Here is a 19,222-nt window from a genome sequence, read left to right as displayed (position 1 = left end):
GCAGAAAATTGTTTGTATATAGGGAGAAAACAATGTTTGCTAGTGTTTAGGGGAGGATGCAAGATTGAGAAATCAGAGGGCTGTGGTTGCTGGAGCTTAGAAAAGTCTGAGGGAGTAGCTAGAAGGACATATCATGAGATACAGTCTGCAGTTAGCCCCATCTTCAGGGTGGCTGTTTTACAGGAACTCTTTGCCAGCTGAGGGGGAGATCTCCAGGGGAGTGACAGAGGGGACTCTTTTCTGACAATAGAGTTCAACAGGACATCTACCCTCTCACAATTTTGATCAGAAAACTTACCCTCTTTCTGTTGCAGCTATGTGCCACAAATAATGGTAGATAATGTGGGGGCAATAAGCTCAAGGATTATTCCTGGTGAACACGGAAATAGGTTCATCTTTTTCTAGATGTGCACATTGACAAAAAGCCCAGACCCAGAGCCAACTTTAAAAGCCCAATTGATAATGTTAGAGATCTTTCCCTTTTAGTGCTCACAAACTCTCAGTTTATTGAAATTGTGATTTTTCTTTTATCCTACTGGTTCTTCTTTTCTTTGACTCTAATACTACAATATTATAGATGACTTATATGGAGTTTAGATTCATTAAAACATGTCTTGAAATCTTGCTATACCATCTACTAGCTGGAGATCCTTGGACAAATTCCTTTACTCTCTAGATCAGACTTTTTTTTTCTGTAAAATTGGGTGAATAAGTTCTATCTAATATGATTTGTTTTAAGCACAAATAAGACCAAAGCATATAAATGACCAGCTTTTAGGATATATTAAATAATAGTAGTTATTTAAATTATTAATCCTTCCCCAATTTTTCTTTTAACTCTAAACAGCTAAAAATGTCACCTATTAGCACAAGTAACTTACTTAATTGTAAAGAATTTATTATTTATAAATAACTCATGGTGGTTATAAGGTAAGATGAAAGAAGATGGTACAGGATATCCCAAAGTGAATGAGTAGCACAGGGTTTCATATTTAGACTTATATCTAGAATTCTTTACATACACATAAACTTTATGCACACATAAACTGATGAAGTTCAGTCTGAAAGCAAACTGTGTTCTCTCTCATTCTTACAGATTTCTTGAGCTGGGTGGAATCAAGCAGTGGATGGGAGTGGATACCTTCTTTTTAGGCACTGTGATAAATGAATGGGCAACTTGGCAGAAAATTAGAGGGAAGAATTGGATATGGCTGAGCTAACAGATGCATTGGGCTCCAATAAAAAGGGGCTTGGATATGCTACCATAAAGTAGTAGGTCCACGAAGTAGCCAAATTAGAATTGACAATCTCTAAACCAGGAAGAAAAAATGAGATGATAATGCAGACCAAGTGCGTAATGTCTATATCATCTATTTGGCTGTGACATCAGTTACACCTCTACATCTAACCTCAAACATATGATAGTGGCCTGCAATAGCCTCCTTATGCTTCCTATGAACCACAGCAAGCCTAGTTGTTGGATCTGCTTCCCTGCCAACAGTTTGGTAGCCAGAGCAATCTTCATTCTTTGGTGATAGAAGATGTGGTAATGCTACTGTAAAACTATATGTGGCTTTCTGGCTGTGAGGGGTGTACTATGTGTGGGTGAGAGAAACAGGGAGAAAGAGAAATAGGGAGACAGAGACAAGAGAGAAATTATGCATATTACCTATTGGTGTATCTCTGTGCTCAATTTCTGATGTTTATTCCAATCAATCCCATGTCCTCTGTAGTGTTCTTTTGTGAAGAGAATAGACCATGGGGCTTTGGTAATGCCTAAGTAGGGGAGAGGCCATTCTCCCTTTCTATCCTCATTTACCTCTGCTTCTCCTGACTATAGTATCTCATCTCCCCTGTCCATGTATCCTTACCTTTCTAATATTTCCTCTTTCAGCCTTTGCTTGAAGCAGTATCACAGCATGATCCCAGGTGCTTACACATGGTGACCTGAGCCCCTTCAAGCCTCAGGGGCTCCATCCTGTCACATGGAGAAAATCTTTATAATGAGAAGGATATCCTTAAGTCTAGGCATGTCCCAGAATCCCTGAGCTTTTCCTTCAGAGTCCTCTGGGCATAAACTTGGACTCATGGGTCATTAAGCCCACCTAACTCTTTGTTCCTCCCTACTGCATCTGCAGAGATAGATCACCAGACCAGATATAACTCCTAGCTCAGGGGAGATCATGTCTCCTGAGCTGTTAGGAAGGGAAATATCCTGAAGGGGAGTCTGTATGGGAGATAATATTGTTTCTGTTCCTCTCAGAAGCCATGAAAATATTAAGTTTACACCATTAAGTCTTCAAAGTGTGACTTCTTAGGAAATTGTCAGTAGTGACTCTTCTGCTTTAACATAAATGTGTGAATCCCTGCAGTCTGGGGTTATAATTGTTGTATTAAAAGATGAGAGCCCCTAAAATAGATACATTACACTCCGTGGCAGCAACTCTTATTATTATTATTTTTTAAGAGGTCATACCTGTAGACAATAGTTTCAACTTTCTTCCAATTTGACAAGAATCTCCTGGTGACCTATAACTAATAGTAAACTTTGGATAGGGGCTTTCATGTGTTTTAGTTCTTTTGGCAGGAGGTGAAGGAAACTCCATATTATCCTGAGAAAACAGAATTTAACTAGAACTCAAAGTCTAGTTTTCTTGAAGTCTCTTGCCCTGGGTGATGATGGAATAGACTTGCTAGTACCAGGGCATGCCATATCTCAGGAATTTTCTGAATATAGACAGGAAAAGACTGATTGGCAATTGAATACATTAGAAAAATAGTTTTTTATCTTTGAAGTTCAGATAATTCTGAGTGATTAGGAGGGAAGATAATATCTGTGATCCAAAAGAATTATGGTTAGATCTGATATGTTCTCCCTTGCATTGCTTCTCTTTTTGATGAATGAAAAGCTTACTCCTTAGCCTCTTTCTGGTCACTCGCTCATGGTATCCATCCTCCCCTCTGTATCAACATTTATCTTTCTGGATCAAATCTGACTAATTTCTACTTTATTTTTATGCTCTCTGCTTCTCCATTATATACTCTGGGCTTTATATGATAAAGTATAGACACCATTGTTGCCAAAGTACTTCAGTGAATGTCCAACCAAACGATAATTCTACTTCATGACTCTCCAAAACATTACACTGTCTTAGGTGACCAAAAATCCTACTTAGGAAATAACTACTGCTCATTTCCACTTTTCTTCAACTTTCTCCAGATTCCCACAATGGCCTTCTGTACAAACCATCCAGATACTATTGCTAGGTCTCTTATTTTTATACCAGTGTGTACTGCTATTATAATGTATACATTTTTCCCCTTGGGTTTTGTGTTCCATCCCTTTCCCGTTTTTTTTTTTTCCACTTTTTTTTTGTGGTTGAATACACATAACATAAAATTTACTATCTCAACCATTTTTAAGTGCACAGTTCAGTAGTATTAAGTACATTTATATTTTTGTGCATCTATAACCATCACTTATCTCCAGAACTTTTTCATTTTGCAAAGACTAAAACTCTGTATCCATTCAAAAATAATTCTCCATAGCTCCCTCACTCCATCCTTTGTCAACTACCATTCTACTTTTAATTTTTTTATCTCTTCTTTTCCCGAATGTCCTGGCCTCTGGTAACCACCCTCTTACTCTGTTACTATGAGTTTGGATTGAAAACATTCCACATAAACCTGAGATCATGTAATATTTATTTTTATCTCACTGGCTTATTTCACTTTGGCTTGATGTCTTCAGGTTCACCCATGTTCTTGTAATGGCAGGATTACCTTATTTTTTTAAATTAAATTTTAGTTAATATGCAGTGCAATATTGGTTTCAGCAGCAGAATTAGGATTTCCTTCTTTTTTTAAGGCAGGATAATATTCCATTAGTTTTATACTAGGGAGTGACCAGAGAGTTTCCACTTCTATGTCAAGGGATATTTGGTACCTCATTACTTTAAGGGATAAAGAATATGAAACTAAATCATACATGTGTAATTAAATGGATGATTATAAAAACTTGTGGATGTGTTAGTTCTTATGACTTCTACTGCTACCTCAATATTAACGCTTCACACTCAGATTGAATGATCATCATTAATAATATACTTTAGAAACATTTGTTTTATATATTAAATTAACAAAAATCACGAAGAATGTCATAGAATTCGGTGAAGTGATTATATGGTAACTTTTGAAGTTAAATTTGACTTTATTGTATCTTATTTACCATTTTTTTTCTGTTGCCATTTTTGAAAACCAAGAATGCACTGTTTCTATTGACTTCATCCATTTTAGAAGCCTGTTGTATTCACTTTTTACCATTACAAGTTTTCTAAGATTCTTTACAATTCAATTTCTTTTTCCATCCCCTTTCTTATATTTGCATTTTTGATGCTCATGAATAATTTTCTTTTTTCTTCTTACATATTTCAATGCTCAACCAAAGCCATCCCATTAAGAACAGATTAATAGGTATTCATCCTTGCTGTCTCTTGCTACTTTGTAGCTAAAGGGTACCCTCTGTATCTCTCCTTTATCACACCAGATACCTCCTCTTTGTTCGCATTACCACTATCCAAATGCTAGTTCTTCCTGAATCATAAAAATATCTAAAAATTAACTTTGTGTTTCACTAATTGTTGATATCTTATCATTTCTATATCTAGTGTGAGATAAGATGTTCTAAAATTCCACACAATCATTTTACTCACCACTTCATAGACTCCACGCTATTTTCTATACAATAAATTCAGGCCACTGAATGCATCTTTTAAACTTTCCAAAATATGGCTCCAATTGTTAAGTAACATTGTCTCTTTTTATTGTCCATATTTTTAACTAAGTGGCCTTATTAGTTGTTGAAAAATATTCCCTTTTACAATTTTCATTTGTTCTATAAGCATTTTTTAACTCCAAGAAGAGCTATCCAAATGATACAGTATTAAATTTGTCAGTTCAAGAATCAGTGTGTATAATATAGGGATTAGGGTTATAAGGAACTTCATAGAATCTGGAATTTGAGAGCAGAGAAAGGGGAGAAAAACACCAAAAGATCTAGTTTTCCATATTTTTCTTGCAGAAGATTTAGTAAAAATTGTATTACTTATTTTTAGGCAGTACTTTATTATTTATAGAAACTTTTTGCATTTCACTCAATACTTGTCATTGGCTATGTGATCTCTAGTTGAACACCTCTATGAAGGGAATCTTATTATTAATTGTAAGAGATCTAGAACACCATACAGTTTTAACAGAAGGTTATTTCAGTGAATCAAAGTTCTTGAAATTTACTCTTGTATGTAGTATTCTATCTCAGTGGTCAATGGAGGATATCATTCCAAGTACACATTCAGACACACAGAAACATACATGCCTCCAACAACTACAGACAATATGCTTTTCTGATACACACAAAGTGAATTTTGGTGAAAGAAATTTATATTAATTTTATTATGAATGTTAGTCTTTTCAGACCTTATACCTTCATAACCCGAATGAATTACCCCTCATTCAATCTTTTTTTCAACAAAGAAACTCTGTACCCGCTCCTGGATCTGCTTGGTCCTGATGCCATAAATGACTGGGTTAAGGGCAGGGGGTATGACTACATAGAGATTAGCCAGGAGTATGTGGATATACTGGGGGACATTATGACCAAAGCGGTGAGTAAGAAAGGAAAAGAGAGCTGGACCAAAGAAGGCAAAGATGACACAAATATGGGAACTACAGGTATTCAGAGCCTTCAGGCGAGCATCTTGGGAGGAGAGGTGGAAGACAGCATATAAGATCTTAAAATAAGAGATAATGATGAGAAACACATCCAGAAACAAGATAGAAATATTCCCAAGACCATAGTAGACATTGGCATTAATGCTGGCACAAGCTAGACGTGCCACTCCCATGTGCTCACAATAGGTATGAGGGATGATTCTATGTCCACAGTAAGGCAGCCTCAGGAGGAGAAAAATGATGGGAGCAATCATGAATACGCTTCTTAGAACCACCACCACAGCAATCACACCAATGACTCTGTTGGTGAGGATCATGTTGTACCTGAGGGGGTTGCAAATAGCCACATAGCGATCAAAACCCATGGCAAGAAGTACAATGCTCTCCATGACTGTAAAAAAGTGGACAAAAAAGACTTGAGCAACACAGCACCCAAAGCATAGCTCCTGAAGGTTGAACCAGAAGATACCCAGCATCTTGGGGATGGTAGTTGTAGAGAGACTTAGGTCAATCACTGACAGCATGGCCAGAAAGTAGAACATGGGTTGGTGAAGGCTATGATCAGTCCAGATAACAAACAGAATGATAACATTTCCAATAAGGGCGATCAGATACACAGCACAGAAGGGAAATCCAAGCCAGATTTGTGCAATTTCCAACCCTGGAATCCCCAACAATAGGAATGAAGAAGGGTGGAATTCAGTGACATTGAGAGAAGACATTCTTTTGTGGGCTGATGATGGAATGATTTTTAAAAGTAGTCGCTGTTTCCCATTGGACAATTCATCCACGTTGAACCGAGATCTATAAAAATTGAAAATAAAAATATTTCCTAACAAAGGATTGATTTTGGGAATAAGTTTTTCTAAAGGCCTTTGATTCTTTTCCCCTTTTCAGCACTTCATAAATAATCCCAGTATCACTCCTGACCAGCACCATAAGAGCCTAATGTGTCATGTAGAAGCTAACATTGTGTCTTTCGTGAAATTATAGGTTTAGAAGAATTAAGTGCACTAAATAAAAACTACTAGGAGATAAAAAAAATTGAAAATAATAATAACCACCACACTAATCATGGCTATCATTAATTGTGTACCAATGATTTTTCAAACATTGTTGTCATTATTTGTATATATTATCTCATTTAGTTCTCCCCCACAGTTCCATGGCACAAGTTCTGCTGGTATCTGGTTTATGGAATAGAGAGGTTTTGATAAGTCCTTTAACTTCCTATTTCTTACTAAGCTATTAAGCAGCAGAATCAAGATGTGAAATTAGGTGAAACTAAGCTTTGTAACACTGATGTGGACCTGCCTTTGCAAATTTGTTAGTGGAAGTAGTGAAAAGTGGGAGAAAGAAAAATAAGAAGGGAAATAAAGGACCTAGAATAACCAAACTAATTCAAAGAAGAATTTGGAATATTTGCAAATCAACTATTGAGATTGTCTATAAAACTATGATGATTATGACTGTGTTACTGTTAAAAAAATAAGAAAAAGAAAAAGAGACAATGGAACAGAACTGAGAATCTAGTGGCAGATCCACACAATTCTTAGGGTCCAGATATCTAAAATTAAGGTATTTCCAAGTAGGAAGTTAAGATAAATTGGCAAGGAGGAATGATAATCTTCCTCAGATGAAATTCTTTCTGAAGAACCTGTTGGCCTCTATAACTATTGAGAGGTAGATGTGATATCAGATCTCATCTGCTGCCTGGAGCTGGTTACACAGCAGTGTGAGGGCATAGTTCTTGATACTGTCCTTATTTCTGATAAGTGAGTTTATAACTGCAAGTTCAGGAAGGTTCCCAAACTACCCCCAAGTTTAATAATCTACTAAAAGGAGTCACAGAACTCACTGAAAGCTATTATACTCATGGTTACAGTTTATTCTAGGGAAAGATTAAAATCAAACAAAGGAAGAGATACTGAGGACAGAGTGTGAAGTTTATAAATATGAAGCATCCTTTGTCCTCCCCCATGGAATCAGGATGAGTTACCTCCTGGCATTAATGTGTGACAATATGTATAGAGTCATACTGTCAACCAGGAAGCTCACCTGAGCTTTGGTGTCCAGAGTTTTACTGGAGCTTCATTAAGCATACATGATTGATTGATTGCGCAGATGGTTGAACTTAATCTTCAGATTAAATGATACCACATGACCCAAAGTCCTCACCTAAAGTTATATTGTTAGTATTTATGGCATGGCTAGCTCTTATGTTAAGATCTGGTTTGGGGGATCCCTGGGTGGCTCAGCGGTTTAGCACCTGCCTTTGGCCCAGGGCGCGATCCTGGAGTTCCGGGATGGAGTCCTGCCTCGGGGTCTCGGCATGGAGCCTGCTTCTCCTTCTGCCTATGTCTCTGCCTCTCTCTCTCTCTCTCTCTCTCTGTCTATAATAAATAAATAAATAAATAATAAATAAATAAATAAATAATAAATAAATAAATAAATAAATAAATCTTAAAAAAAAAAAAGATCTGGTTTGACCACCCCCCCGACCCTAAATTCCTATCAGATATGACAAGATTACTTTCTAGAAGCCAAGAACAAAAGCCAAACCCCTCTTTGAATAAGGCAAAATTACTTACTCTACATCTACTCATTTAGTTCCAAAGATATTTTTGGTTTTGCTGTAGCTATGCTTTCTACCTCCTGGCTTATCTTGGGTCATGGTAACAGTCATAAAGTCAGGTCTCGCAATAATGAAGTTTGAATTCAGTTTAATCTTTTTGAAATACAAAGCATAGAGAGAGATCAACAGCTGATAACCATATTTTATCCTTTTTTATATTAATGTGTAGAGTCAGTCTAACTATAAAGGAATTCAAGCTCATTACTCTATCCTTACTTGCCTACTCTGGCTTGTTTTTTTTTTTTTTTTTTTTTTCTCTACGTCTCAGTCACTATCAAGGCAATATGGATAGAAAAAAGAGGCAAAAGTAGATAGCATTTAATATCACTGGCGTTGTGGCATGGATGCAATCCTGATTCTGTTCTTGCTAGATGTGGTTTAATGTGCCTGAAACAATGTAGGTGCTAGCAGATATTTCCTCTCCAACTTTTTGCTATTTTAGTCTTCTTCCTACCTCTGCCCAGACCAGTGATCTGTGCCACTTTATTCCCGACCTCAATTCTCTAGGTCTTAACTCAATTTCTGTGAAACCAATTCCAGTCTTTTTAAAAATTCATTTTTATTGGTGTTCAATTTGCCAACATATAGAATAACACGCAGTGCTCATCCCATCAAGTGCCCCCCTCAGTGCCCATCACCCAGTCACCCCTACCCCCCGCCCACCTCCCTTTCTACAACCCCTTGTTCGTTTCCCAGAGTTAGGAGTCTCTCATGTTCTGTCTCCCTTTCTGATATTTCCCACTCACTTTTTCTCTTTTCCCCTTTATTCCCTTTCACTATTTTAAGCATACATTGCAAACTCACTGATCACAAACACTTACCAAGTTCCCTATCTTCTATCTTAGGGAGTCATTTGGCAACTCAATTCAGTTACTGAAATTTACATATGTATATATATACTTTCAATATGCAGTAAGAGGTATTAACAAAATGTTGTTGTGTGTGTTAAGCGAATTTATAATGAAATCTCCAGGTGCCAGAGAGTCTGAGAAATTGAAATGAAAATGAGTAGAAATTCCCTTTGGTCATGACACCAGCTGAGACAGTCTAGGGAAATCTCAGTGAACCTTGCTGTCTGCTACTCAGTCAACTGCCAGTTCTTGTTATTTCACATAATTATGGTAGATAGGGGTGCCTGTGTGGCTCAGCTGTTGAGCGCCTGCCCAGGGCATGATCCTGAAGTCCCAGAAATGAATCCCATATCAGGCTCCCTTCATGGAACCCGCTTCTCTCTCTGCCTGTGTCTCGCCTTTCTCTATGTCTCTCATGAATAAGTAAATAAATAAAATTTTAAAAATATATATATTTATGATAGGTAGTATTTTCTCTTTTTCTCCTTCCTTTTTCCTTATTCTCTGGCTTTATTCTATGAAACGCTTAGACTAATTCTTTGGACTTTGTTAGTTATCATCTATCTATCTATCTATCTATCTATCAATCATCTATCTATCTATCTATCTATCTATCTATCTATCTATCTATCATCTACCTATCTATGTATATATATAACCAGCAGTTCTTTCTTTATTGTAAAATATGCATAAAAGTTACCATTTTAGCCATTTTAAAGTTTAAAATTCAGTGGCACTTAGTACATTTATATCACTGTACAACTGTTACCACTATCTATTTCTATAAAATTTCATCACTTCAGAAGGAAATCCTGTGTCCAATAAGAAATTAATTCTCATTCTTCCACCTCTAGGCACCAGATCAGATATACTGTCACATTTCTCTTAACAGTTACAGAAGTCAAAAGTTATTGAAAAAGAACTTCATATGGTAAACTTCACAGATTAACATCCACTTTTACCAACTTATCTTAAATTCCTACTTAGGGATAGAAATTTTCAAAATGTGGTCTACATATACAATGGAATATTAACCAGCCTTAAAAAAGAAGGAAATCTTGCCATTGTAACAATATAGATGAACGTAAGGACATCATACTAAAGTTAAATAAGTCACATAAAGACAACTATTTGAAGATCTCAGTTTTTATGGAATATTAAAAAAAAAAGCCAAACTCATAGTAATAGGAAGTAGAATGCTGGTTAGCAGAGCCTGGCACATGAGTCAAAAGAGGATATTAAAAAAAAAAAAAGTAGAATGGTAGTGACTAGAGATGGTGAGGAATTATTGTAAATGGGTAAAGATTTTCAGCTTTTGCCAAATGAAAAAGTTCTGTAGATAGTGGTATTGGTTGTACAACAATATGAATGTCCTTAATATTACTGAAACTTATACTTAAAAATGGTTAAGATATGTAATGAGCATTAGATATTATATAAATCTGATGAATCACTGATCTCTACCTCTGAAACAAATATACATTATATTTTTATTAATTCCATTTAAATTAAAAAATGGTTAAGATAGTAAATTTTATGTTATGTATATTCTATCACAATAAAATTAGAAAAAATTGGGAAAAATAAAAAGATAGTAAAGATTAAACGAAAGAAAAAATGTGTATTATATGATAGCAGTGCACACTAATACGAAAATACAAGAGATGTAGAGATCATAACTGAATATTTCATACAGAAGACCATCATGGAGGACATCGAATTGAATGAAAATAGGTATGTACTACAATGTGAAATACTCTCGGTTCCTTCAAAGATCTCATATTATGATAAATCTAAGGTACAGATAATATCACCATGAAGAATCTCAGAACAATAATGTGTATTAAGAAAGTTATTCAATTACCTTCTGGAAAGAAGGGACTCTCTAATGTTTGTAATCAACCACTCCCGCCATTACCTCTAGCATACCAATTAAATTTTTTTTCACTTTCTAGGACCTTGATAAGAAAAGACCATAAAGAGACTGAGATTCCCTACACCTTAATGGGAATTCAGTGACACTTGCTAGGAGAATGACTTTCATCAATGACACTCAGTTCCATCCCCCCTTCTTTCACCTGCTAGGAATCCCAGGGCTGGAAACTGTCCGCATCTGGATTGCTTTCCCATTCTGTGTTGTGTATCTGATTGCCCTCGTGGGGAACATCTCCATCCTGTTTGCAATCAAGACTGAACACAGTCTCCACCAGCGCATGTTCTACTTCCTGGCCATGTTGTCTATGATCGATCTGGGTCTGTCCACGTCCACCATCCCCAAAATGCTGAGCATCTTCTGGTTCAACCTCCAAGAGATCAGCTTCAGGGGCTGCCTTACTCAGATGTTCTTCATCCACATGTTCACAGGCATGGAGACTGTTCTCCTGGTGGCCATGGCTTATGACCGCTTTGTTGCCATCTGCAACCCTCTCCAGTACACCATGATCCTCACCAATAAAACAATCGGCATCCTCGCCTCTGTTGTTGTTGGAAGAAATTTAATTCTGGTGACTCCATTTGTGTTTCTCATTCTGAGGCTGCCCTTCTGTGGGCATCACGTCATCCCTCATACGTACTGTGAGCACATGGGTCTTGCCTGGTTGGCCTGTGCACCCATCAAGGTCAACATTATCTATGGGCTCATGGTGATTTCCAATATCATTGTGGATGTGATCCTGATTGCTTCGTCCTATGTGCTTATCCTTCAAGCTGTTTTCCGCCTTCCTTCTCAGGATGCCCGACTAAAGGCTCTCAATACCTGTGGTTCTCATGTCTGTGTCATGCTGTGCTTTTACACACCGGCATTTTTTTCTTTCATGACACACCGTTTTGGTCGAAACATCCCCCGCTATATCCATATCCTTTTAGCTAATCTATATGTGGTTGTCCCACCTGCCCTCAACCCAGTCATCTATGGAGTCAGGACCAAGCAGATCCGAGAGACAGTTGTGAAGATATTTGTACAGAAATAAGAGCTCTGTGTCAACATTGGAAGGCATAGCCACCTACCACCCACATTTTAATAGTCTCACCTCACCCCTGTTTTAGATTTCCTGTTAGAGTAGACAGTAGCAGCCATATTTTTATTTTTTATTGGAAATTCATTTAGAGTTGGGAGACAAGCCAAAGCTACCTCTGCTGCCCATTTTGCTCACCCACCCCATGAAACCAGACTAAGGCAAAGCACTGAAGGGAAGGGAAGATGTCCTGGAGGCAGCAGAGGTTTGGGAGTAGAATGACTGGTGAGAAAGGGTGAGAACTCTCTCATTTTTCCATGTGTCTCTTCTTTAGGTAAGTTTAGACCCTGTAGGAACCCTGATCTAATAATGTCATTTTCAGGTGAAAAATAATAATAAAGTGTAAGCCTTGGCTCAGTGACGATGTTTAATTTAAATTAGAGCATCTGTTCTATAGATTTGTATTCTGTATATTAGTCCTCAAGTTTTGTCTTCTTTCTTTAGAGTTATTACTCATTTTTAAAAATATCATTTCTTATTTTTATTTAAATGTTCCCATCTTGTTCTTATTGGCATTCTTGCTCCCTTTTTCTTCGTAATATGATTCTTCCAATTTTCCTCTTTCTGTTTTTTTCTCCCTCTTTTTCTCTTTCTTTCTTTCTTTCTTTCTTTCTTTCTTTCTTTCTTTCTTTCTTTCTCTTTCTTTCTTTCTTCTTTCTTTCTTTCTTTCTTCTTTCTTTCTTTCTTTCTTTCTTTCTTTCTTTCTTTCTTTCTTTCTTTCTTTCTTTCTTTCTTCTTTCTTTCTTTTCTTTCTCTTCCTCACTCTATCCAATATATTCAGCCTTTTGGATCGAGGAATGTAAGAGACTACAGTTTAGGATTAAGGATACATAATATTATTTTCTCACTTGAAGCTAAGTCATATTAAATTTGAATAATTGTATGAGTTCTGTGTCTAGTTCCAATTGAATTATACCTAAAATTTCCCTTGTTTGCTACAATTTATATTCAAGATTTTGGAAAGTTTGGAAAAGGAAATTAGGATCATTATATGATTTAAACACAAAGGCAGTCTTGGTATTAAACTCAGAATAATCTCAGTGTAATTTATTAATCCTGTAGATTTCCAAAATATAGTCCTATTCCTAAACTCTGGATATAGCTAGAGAATACAGTTTCCTCCTAGAGCAGGGTTTTATAGCTTTTAATATATAAATATCATACTTACAGAATATCTGGATGGCTCAGTGGTTGAGCATCTGCCTTGGGCTCAGGGAGTGATCTGGGTCCTGGGATGGAGTCCCTCATCATTCTCCTTGTAGGCAGCCTGCTTCTTCCTCTGCCTATGTCTCTGCCTCTCTCTGTGTGTCTGCCATGAATTAATAAATAAAATCTTAAAAAAAAAACCCAAGACCAAAAAACATATACTTCCTTGGTTTCAATTTTCGTAAGTATGTATGTTATTATTTTTAATTGCTGTTGTAAATGGAATTTTATTCTTAATCTGTTTTTTTAGATTATTCATTGCTAGTATATGGAAATATATCTGATTCTTGTATGTTGAAATTGTATTGTGTAACTTTGCTGAATTCATTTATTAGCTTTAATAAAATCCTTTACATAAGATTATATCACGAGTAGAGATAGTTTACTCTTTCCTTTTATATTTTAATGAGTTTTTCTTGCCTAATTGCTGTAGTTAGAACTCCCAGAAAATTTTTAGATAGCAATGTTGAAAGGAAGCATTCTTGTGTATGAACTTAGGGAGAATGTTTTTAGTCTTTCACCATTGAGTATGATACAAACTATAGTTTTCTGTTTTTTTCCTCCCCAATGAATACCCTTTTTCATGTCGAGGAATTTCCTTATATTCTTAGTTTGTTGAGGAATTTTATTATGAAAGGTTTCTAGATTTTATCAAATGTTCTTTCTGCATCATTGAGAGAGTCATGTTTCTTTTTCCTTTATACCATTAATGTTAGGTAATATATTTATTGATTCTCTTATCTTGAATCACCTTGCATTTTTGTGATAAACCAAGCTAGATTATCCTTTTATTACGCTGTTGCATTTGGTTTGCTGTAGTTTGTTGAAGATTTTAAAATCTATATTCATAGGAATATTTTTGTATAATTTTTTAAATTAAAAATATGTACAATCTGCAAAGTAACAACAACCTCACCCATCCCGTGATGTGTGTGTGTGTGTGTGTGTGTGTGTGTGTGAGAGAGAGAGAGAGAGAGAGAGAGAGAGAGAGAGAGAGAAATGACTTCTTGAGTATACCAGATATTTTCTATCGTAATGAACTGCATTCTGCATTTTAATATTATTTCCTCAGTCACCCAAAGATGACAGATTAGGGATTTCTTCCTGGGCATGCGCATAGTCATGTACATGTTCATGGCTTTATTGTTTAGGAATATTTCAGAACTTCGAAAAACTCTGTAGATCAATTCATTCCCCACCTTTTCCTTTTAAGTCAATCTCCTTTTAGCTCGAACTAATATTTTTGCTTCAGGAAGCTATAGTGTTAAATAATTTCTATTTCTTCTTTTTGACTAATAGCCCAGGGAAAAGACTGTTCATAGGAAAAGAGCTTCAATTCAGGTCAAATAAATATGCACCCTCTAAGGGGATGCTTCCTGCAACTGCCAGGCAGGTCAAATAATTACAGTCCTCTGGGAGTAGATCTCCAGGATATTATTTATCCCAACCCCAGAGGAAGTAGGGCTGTAAGAAAAATATAAATATCTTCTATTCAGCATAATAAGAGACATGTCCTAAGAAGATACCTTGGAATGTTACTTAGAGATTTAGAGACCAATGTAAGTCATATCATGATTAAATTGACTAAAGCTCTGTCAGGTATAGTAAAGGTAACTAATAAGTGTTTTTGAATTAATAAATTGGTGAATAAGTGAATAATGAAGAATGGCCCTGAAGGATAGACTTTTTTTTTTTTTTTTGAAAATAACACCTAGGAAAATGAAGTGTCTAAGGAAAGAAGGATAAGATGCAGGAAAGCAGGATGGCCACGAGACTACAAGATTAGGCAAGGATAGGGAAGCAGGTGTCCACCATCTCTCCTCCTTCTGCTGACAATTCCAGGAAATGGTAAAATGTGGATACTAGGATGTGGTGGAGCTTGATGGAATAACATCAAGTAAGAAGATGACACATGGAGGAAATGGCTGCTGGTTAGGTGGATATAATGCCATGTAGTACCTTAGAGTTAAGAGGTTAAATGAGGGACTGAGATGGAGTCTTATTTCTAAATCCGGAAGAGATTGGAAGATATATGGATAGATAATGAAATAGTTACAGAATGATAAGTGATTGGTTGCTTTGATCAATGTTTACTGACTGAAAATGAGGTTTTCTCAGAAGGACTAATTTTCAAGCTTTCCTAGAAAATCTAACGAAATACTTGGGATAGGTTTTCCTAGGGATGTAGCCCTATTTTATATTCTTAGTTTCTATTGTAGGGAGCCCCAGGACTGATAGAGACAACAGACAATTCAGAGTTTGCTCATCAACCTACTGAATTTCTGGAAAAGGTCATCAAGATGATAACAGATTCCTTTTTTGTGCCCCCACTGGCCACTCTGGTTGTATTTCCACTTTCTCCTTGCTCTTCACCCCATCTAGAACAAAATTTATGTTCTTTGTTAGCTGAATAATTGTTCTGTGAGTCTTAGCATTAGTCTAATCTTCTTTATGGAATTTTTCTTGGTCCACCTCCACACCCACAACATTCTGTACACACTTCTAACATAGCACTTGCTATCCAATTTTTAAATTTCATCTTTAGAATTTTATCTCCCTTACCACTTAATGGCCTCCTTGAGGGCTTGTGACAAGTTTCCTAATCAATGATGGTGCATAAAGGATCTCCTAAATATTTGTTGGAATAAACTGTGAAGAACACTTCTTCACTTAACCTGTATATTCTCCACTAATGGAAGACAGAAAACTGCCTCTGATAGTTACACATTACAAAATTGAGAACTTCAATTATCTCCTCCCTAGCCCTAAGTTTACTTACACATGTATACACATACAGATATCTATTTCCTGAGAAAACTTCCCCAATTTTGAAATTCTCTCTCTCTCTCTCTCTCTCTTTCTTTACTACTCTTCATAGATTTCAATTAGGCGCAGTTAGAAAGGTATTTATTTTGGCATGGGTTTAAAATAGAATGTACTGACCTTTATATGCATTTGTCTGTAATGGATGTCTGTCATTTCTGACTTACACCAACACCCAAGTAATCCTAAAGTTGAATCAAAGCTTTCTGCAGTTAGACAAGTCACAATCAGTTCTAAATTTTCTATATGACTAGTTTTTCCCAAATAAACTGTGAAGTAATGAAACTCTTCCTTGTTTGTTTAAAATTTTTAATTTACTATAAATAAATTCAGAATTCCCACATATTCTGAATGAGTGCTATAAAACAAAATCACTTGATACTTCCTCTTTCAATGTTACTTTAAGGGAGACATCTGTAAAGACATGAGTGGCAGGGTAGAATCTTGGTAGAAATTGAATTTTAGGATGTCTAAGATGCTCCTGATCTCCCCCCATGGATATATGGGAGAGATAATTTGAAAGCCCGGAATATTTCATCTTCCTTCCCCCAGATGGCCTATATCTAGACATGTTATTTATTGGATACTTTTACTTATGATAAGTTTTTCTAGATCAAAATAATCTCTCAATTTAGTTTCATCATCATTACAAAATACTTTTTGTCAAATATCTCCTCTTAGTCATTGTTTATTTTTTAAATCCAATAGGTAACTTTTTTTCAAGAACAACTGAGTTGTTTTCTAAAATATGACATTGAAATTATTTGCTGTCCTGTCTCTTCTTTTTTTGTCCTGTCTCTTCTTAATTAGTTCCTCTTTTATGAATTTCTTAAATTAAGAACTTTTATGTGGTAGAATTTTTTTCAAGCATATGAACAAACAAATGGTTTCTTCTGCTCTAAAAACTAGACCACCTAATATTCACAAGCACCCATAAAACGTATAAACACACATATGCACACATAAACACAGAATCATGTACACTACATTTTGGGGTTTTTAGATTCCCAAATAGGGGAATGATTGGGATTATAATTACCAAAGAAAGCACTATCTACATTAAGTAAAAATATGTGGACTCGATCAAATACATAATCTATGGAATTTAACCTTTCCTGTTTATTTCTGATTACACTCCAGAGTTTGAATTTCAACTGTACAGAGGATGTTCTTCTGCCCTCTTGTCTTTATGTTGCTTTTCTTATTAGGGATAGTGGCAGCAGATTAAGACTGGTTTTGTTCCTGGTAATGTGTGATGCTCAGGAGAGAAGAGCACAAAGTGAAGTGTCTTTAATCTCCTTTCATTCTTAAAAAAATTGAAATATAATTGACATAAAAAACTATGTAAATTCAAGGTGCATAGTGTGTTGATTCAATGGATTTATATATTGCAGTATGATTACAACCATAGATTTAGCTATCACTCCTATCATATCACTTAATTATCAATTGCTTGTTTTGGTGAGAACATTTAAGATATAGTCTTTGAGCAATTTTGAAGTATATAATATGGTATCATTGACTAAAATAATTACTTAATTCCTTTCTGAATTAGAATGAGAGAAGATCAAAATGTTCTTTTGCATTTTGCCATAATCTGGTCAAAGGAATAAGAGGAGAAGAATTCACTAATGAGAAGTCAATAATTATATGCACAACAGAATTGTGCAAAAGTTCGCCAGAAAGAATGGCTACACCTAATGACACCCAGTTCCATCCCTCTTCCTTCCTTCTCCTGGGTATTCCAGGGCTAGAAGATGTGCATTTCTGGATCGGATTTCCCTTTTTCTTTGTGTATCTTGTTGCACTCCTGGGGAATGCTGCTGTCCTGTTTGTGATCCAGACTGAGCATAGTCTCCATGAGCCCATGTACTACTTTCTGGCCATGTTGGACTCCATTGATCTGGGCTTGTCCACAGCCACCATCCCCAAAATGTTGGGCATCTTCTGGTTCAGCCTCAGAGATATATCTTTTGAAAGCTGTCTTTCCCAGATGTTCTTCATCCATTTCTTCACTGCCATGGAGAGCATTGTGTTGGTGGCCATGGCCTTTGACCGCTACATTGCCATTTGTAAACCTCTTCGGTACACCATGATCCTCACCAGCAAAATCATCATCATCATTGCAGGGATTGCTATTCTGAGGAGTCTTTGCATGGTGATCCCACTGGTGTTTCTCCTCCTGAGGCTGCCCTTCTGTGGGCACCATATCATCCCTCATACCTATTGTGAACACATGGGCATTGCCCGTCTGGCTTGTGCCAGCATCAAAGTCAACATTCTATTTGGCCTTGGCAACATTTCTCTCTTATTATTGGATGTGCTCCTTATAATTCTCTCCTATGTCAGGATCCTCCATGCTGTCTTCTGTTTGCCCTCCAGGGAGGCTCGACTCAAAGCTCTCAACACCTGTGGCTCCCACATTGGTGTTATCTTAGCCTTTTTCACTCCAGCCTTTTTCTCTTTCTTGACACATCGATTTGGCCACAATATTCCTCAATATATTCACATTTTCTTGGCTAATCTGTATGTAGTTGTTCCACCAGCTTTCAATCCTGTAATTTATGGGGTCAGGACCAAGCAGATCAGGGAGCGAGTCCTGAGGGTTTTCTTTAGGACAGATAGCTAATCAGTCTTGGAAGGTCTCTGTTATATTTCATGTGTCCTGCATTATAAAAAGTAAAGTTACCTTAATTCTAACCCAGTAGGAAAGAGATGAATTATAGGGGAATATTAAGACCAATAATATTATTTATCCAGAAACTGAAACTTTCTTTAATAGTAATAATAGAATGTTGGTGATGATATTAAAATTTATACAAATCTAGTTTATAAGTATTTCCATTTATATTGTTGGATTCTCAAGATAGTACTTTAAAATATATAGCACTTCCTCCACTTTTGAGATGAATATATTTATATTTAAAAACCATAAGTGATTTATTCAAATTCATTCCATCATT

General features: G+C 36.2%; 4 protein-coding genes across 7 annotated transcripts in view; 3 read left to right on the top strand and 1 right to left on the bottom strand.

Annotated features, from left to right (window-relative positions):
- LOC112667529 (olfactory receptor 52E8-like) overlaps positions 1-19,222 on the top strand; it is a 59,913-nt gene that overhangs the window by 18,335 nt on the left and 22,356 nt on the right. The window lies entirely within an intron of this gene.
- Positions 5,508-6,452, bottom strand: LOC118349915 (olfactory receptor 52E8-like). Its single transcript, XM_035704145.2, has one exon. The coding sequence runs from the start codon at positions 6,450-6,452 to the stop codon at positions 5,508-5,510; it is 945 nt and encodes a 314-aa protein (XP_035560038.2).
- LOC112667531 (olfactory receptor 52E4-like) lies at positions 11,179-12,520 on the top strand. The gene has a single exon (XM_025459269.3). It carries the CDS (start codon positions 11,250-11,252, stop codon positions 12,183-12,185), a length of 936 nt encoding a protein of 311 aa, XP_025315054.3. The 5' UTR covers positions 11,179-11,249; the 3' UTR covers positions 12,186-12,520.
- Positions 17,947-18,888, top strand: LOC112667533 (olfactory receptor 52E8). Its single transcript, XM_025459272.3, has one exon. It carries the CDS (start codon positions 17,947-17,949, stop codon positions 18,886-18,888), a length of 942 nt encoding a protein of 313 aa, XP_025315057.3.

This window comes from Canis lupus, chromosome 21 (genome assembly GCF_003254725.2).
Source record: "Canis lupus dingo isolate Sandy chromosome 21, ASM325472v2, whole genome shotgun sequence".
NCBI classification, from domain to species: domain Eukaryota; kingdom Metazoa; phylum Chordata; class Mammalia; order Carnivora; family Canidae; genus Canis; species Canis lupus.
Note: the sequence above shows the minus strand (reverse complement) of the source record. Positions and strands in the feature narration are given on the sequence as shown.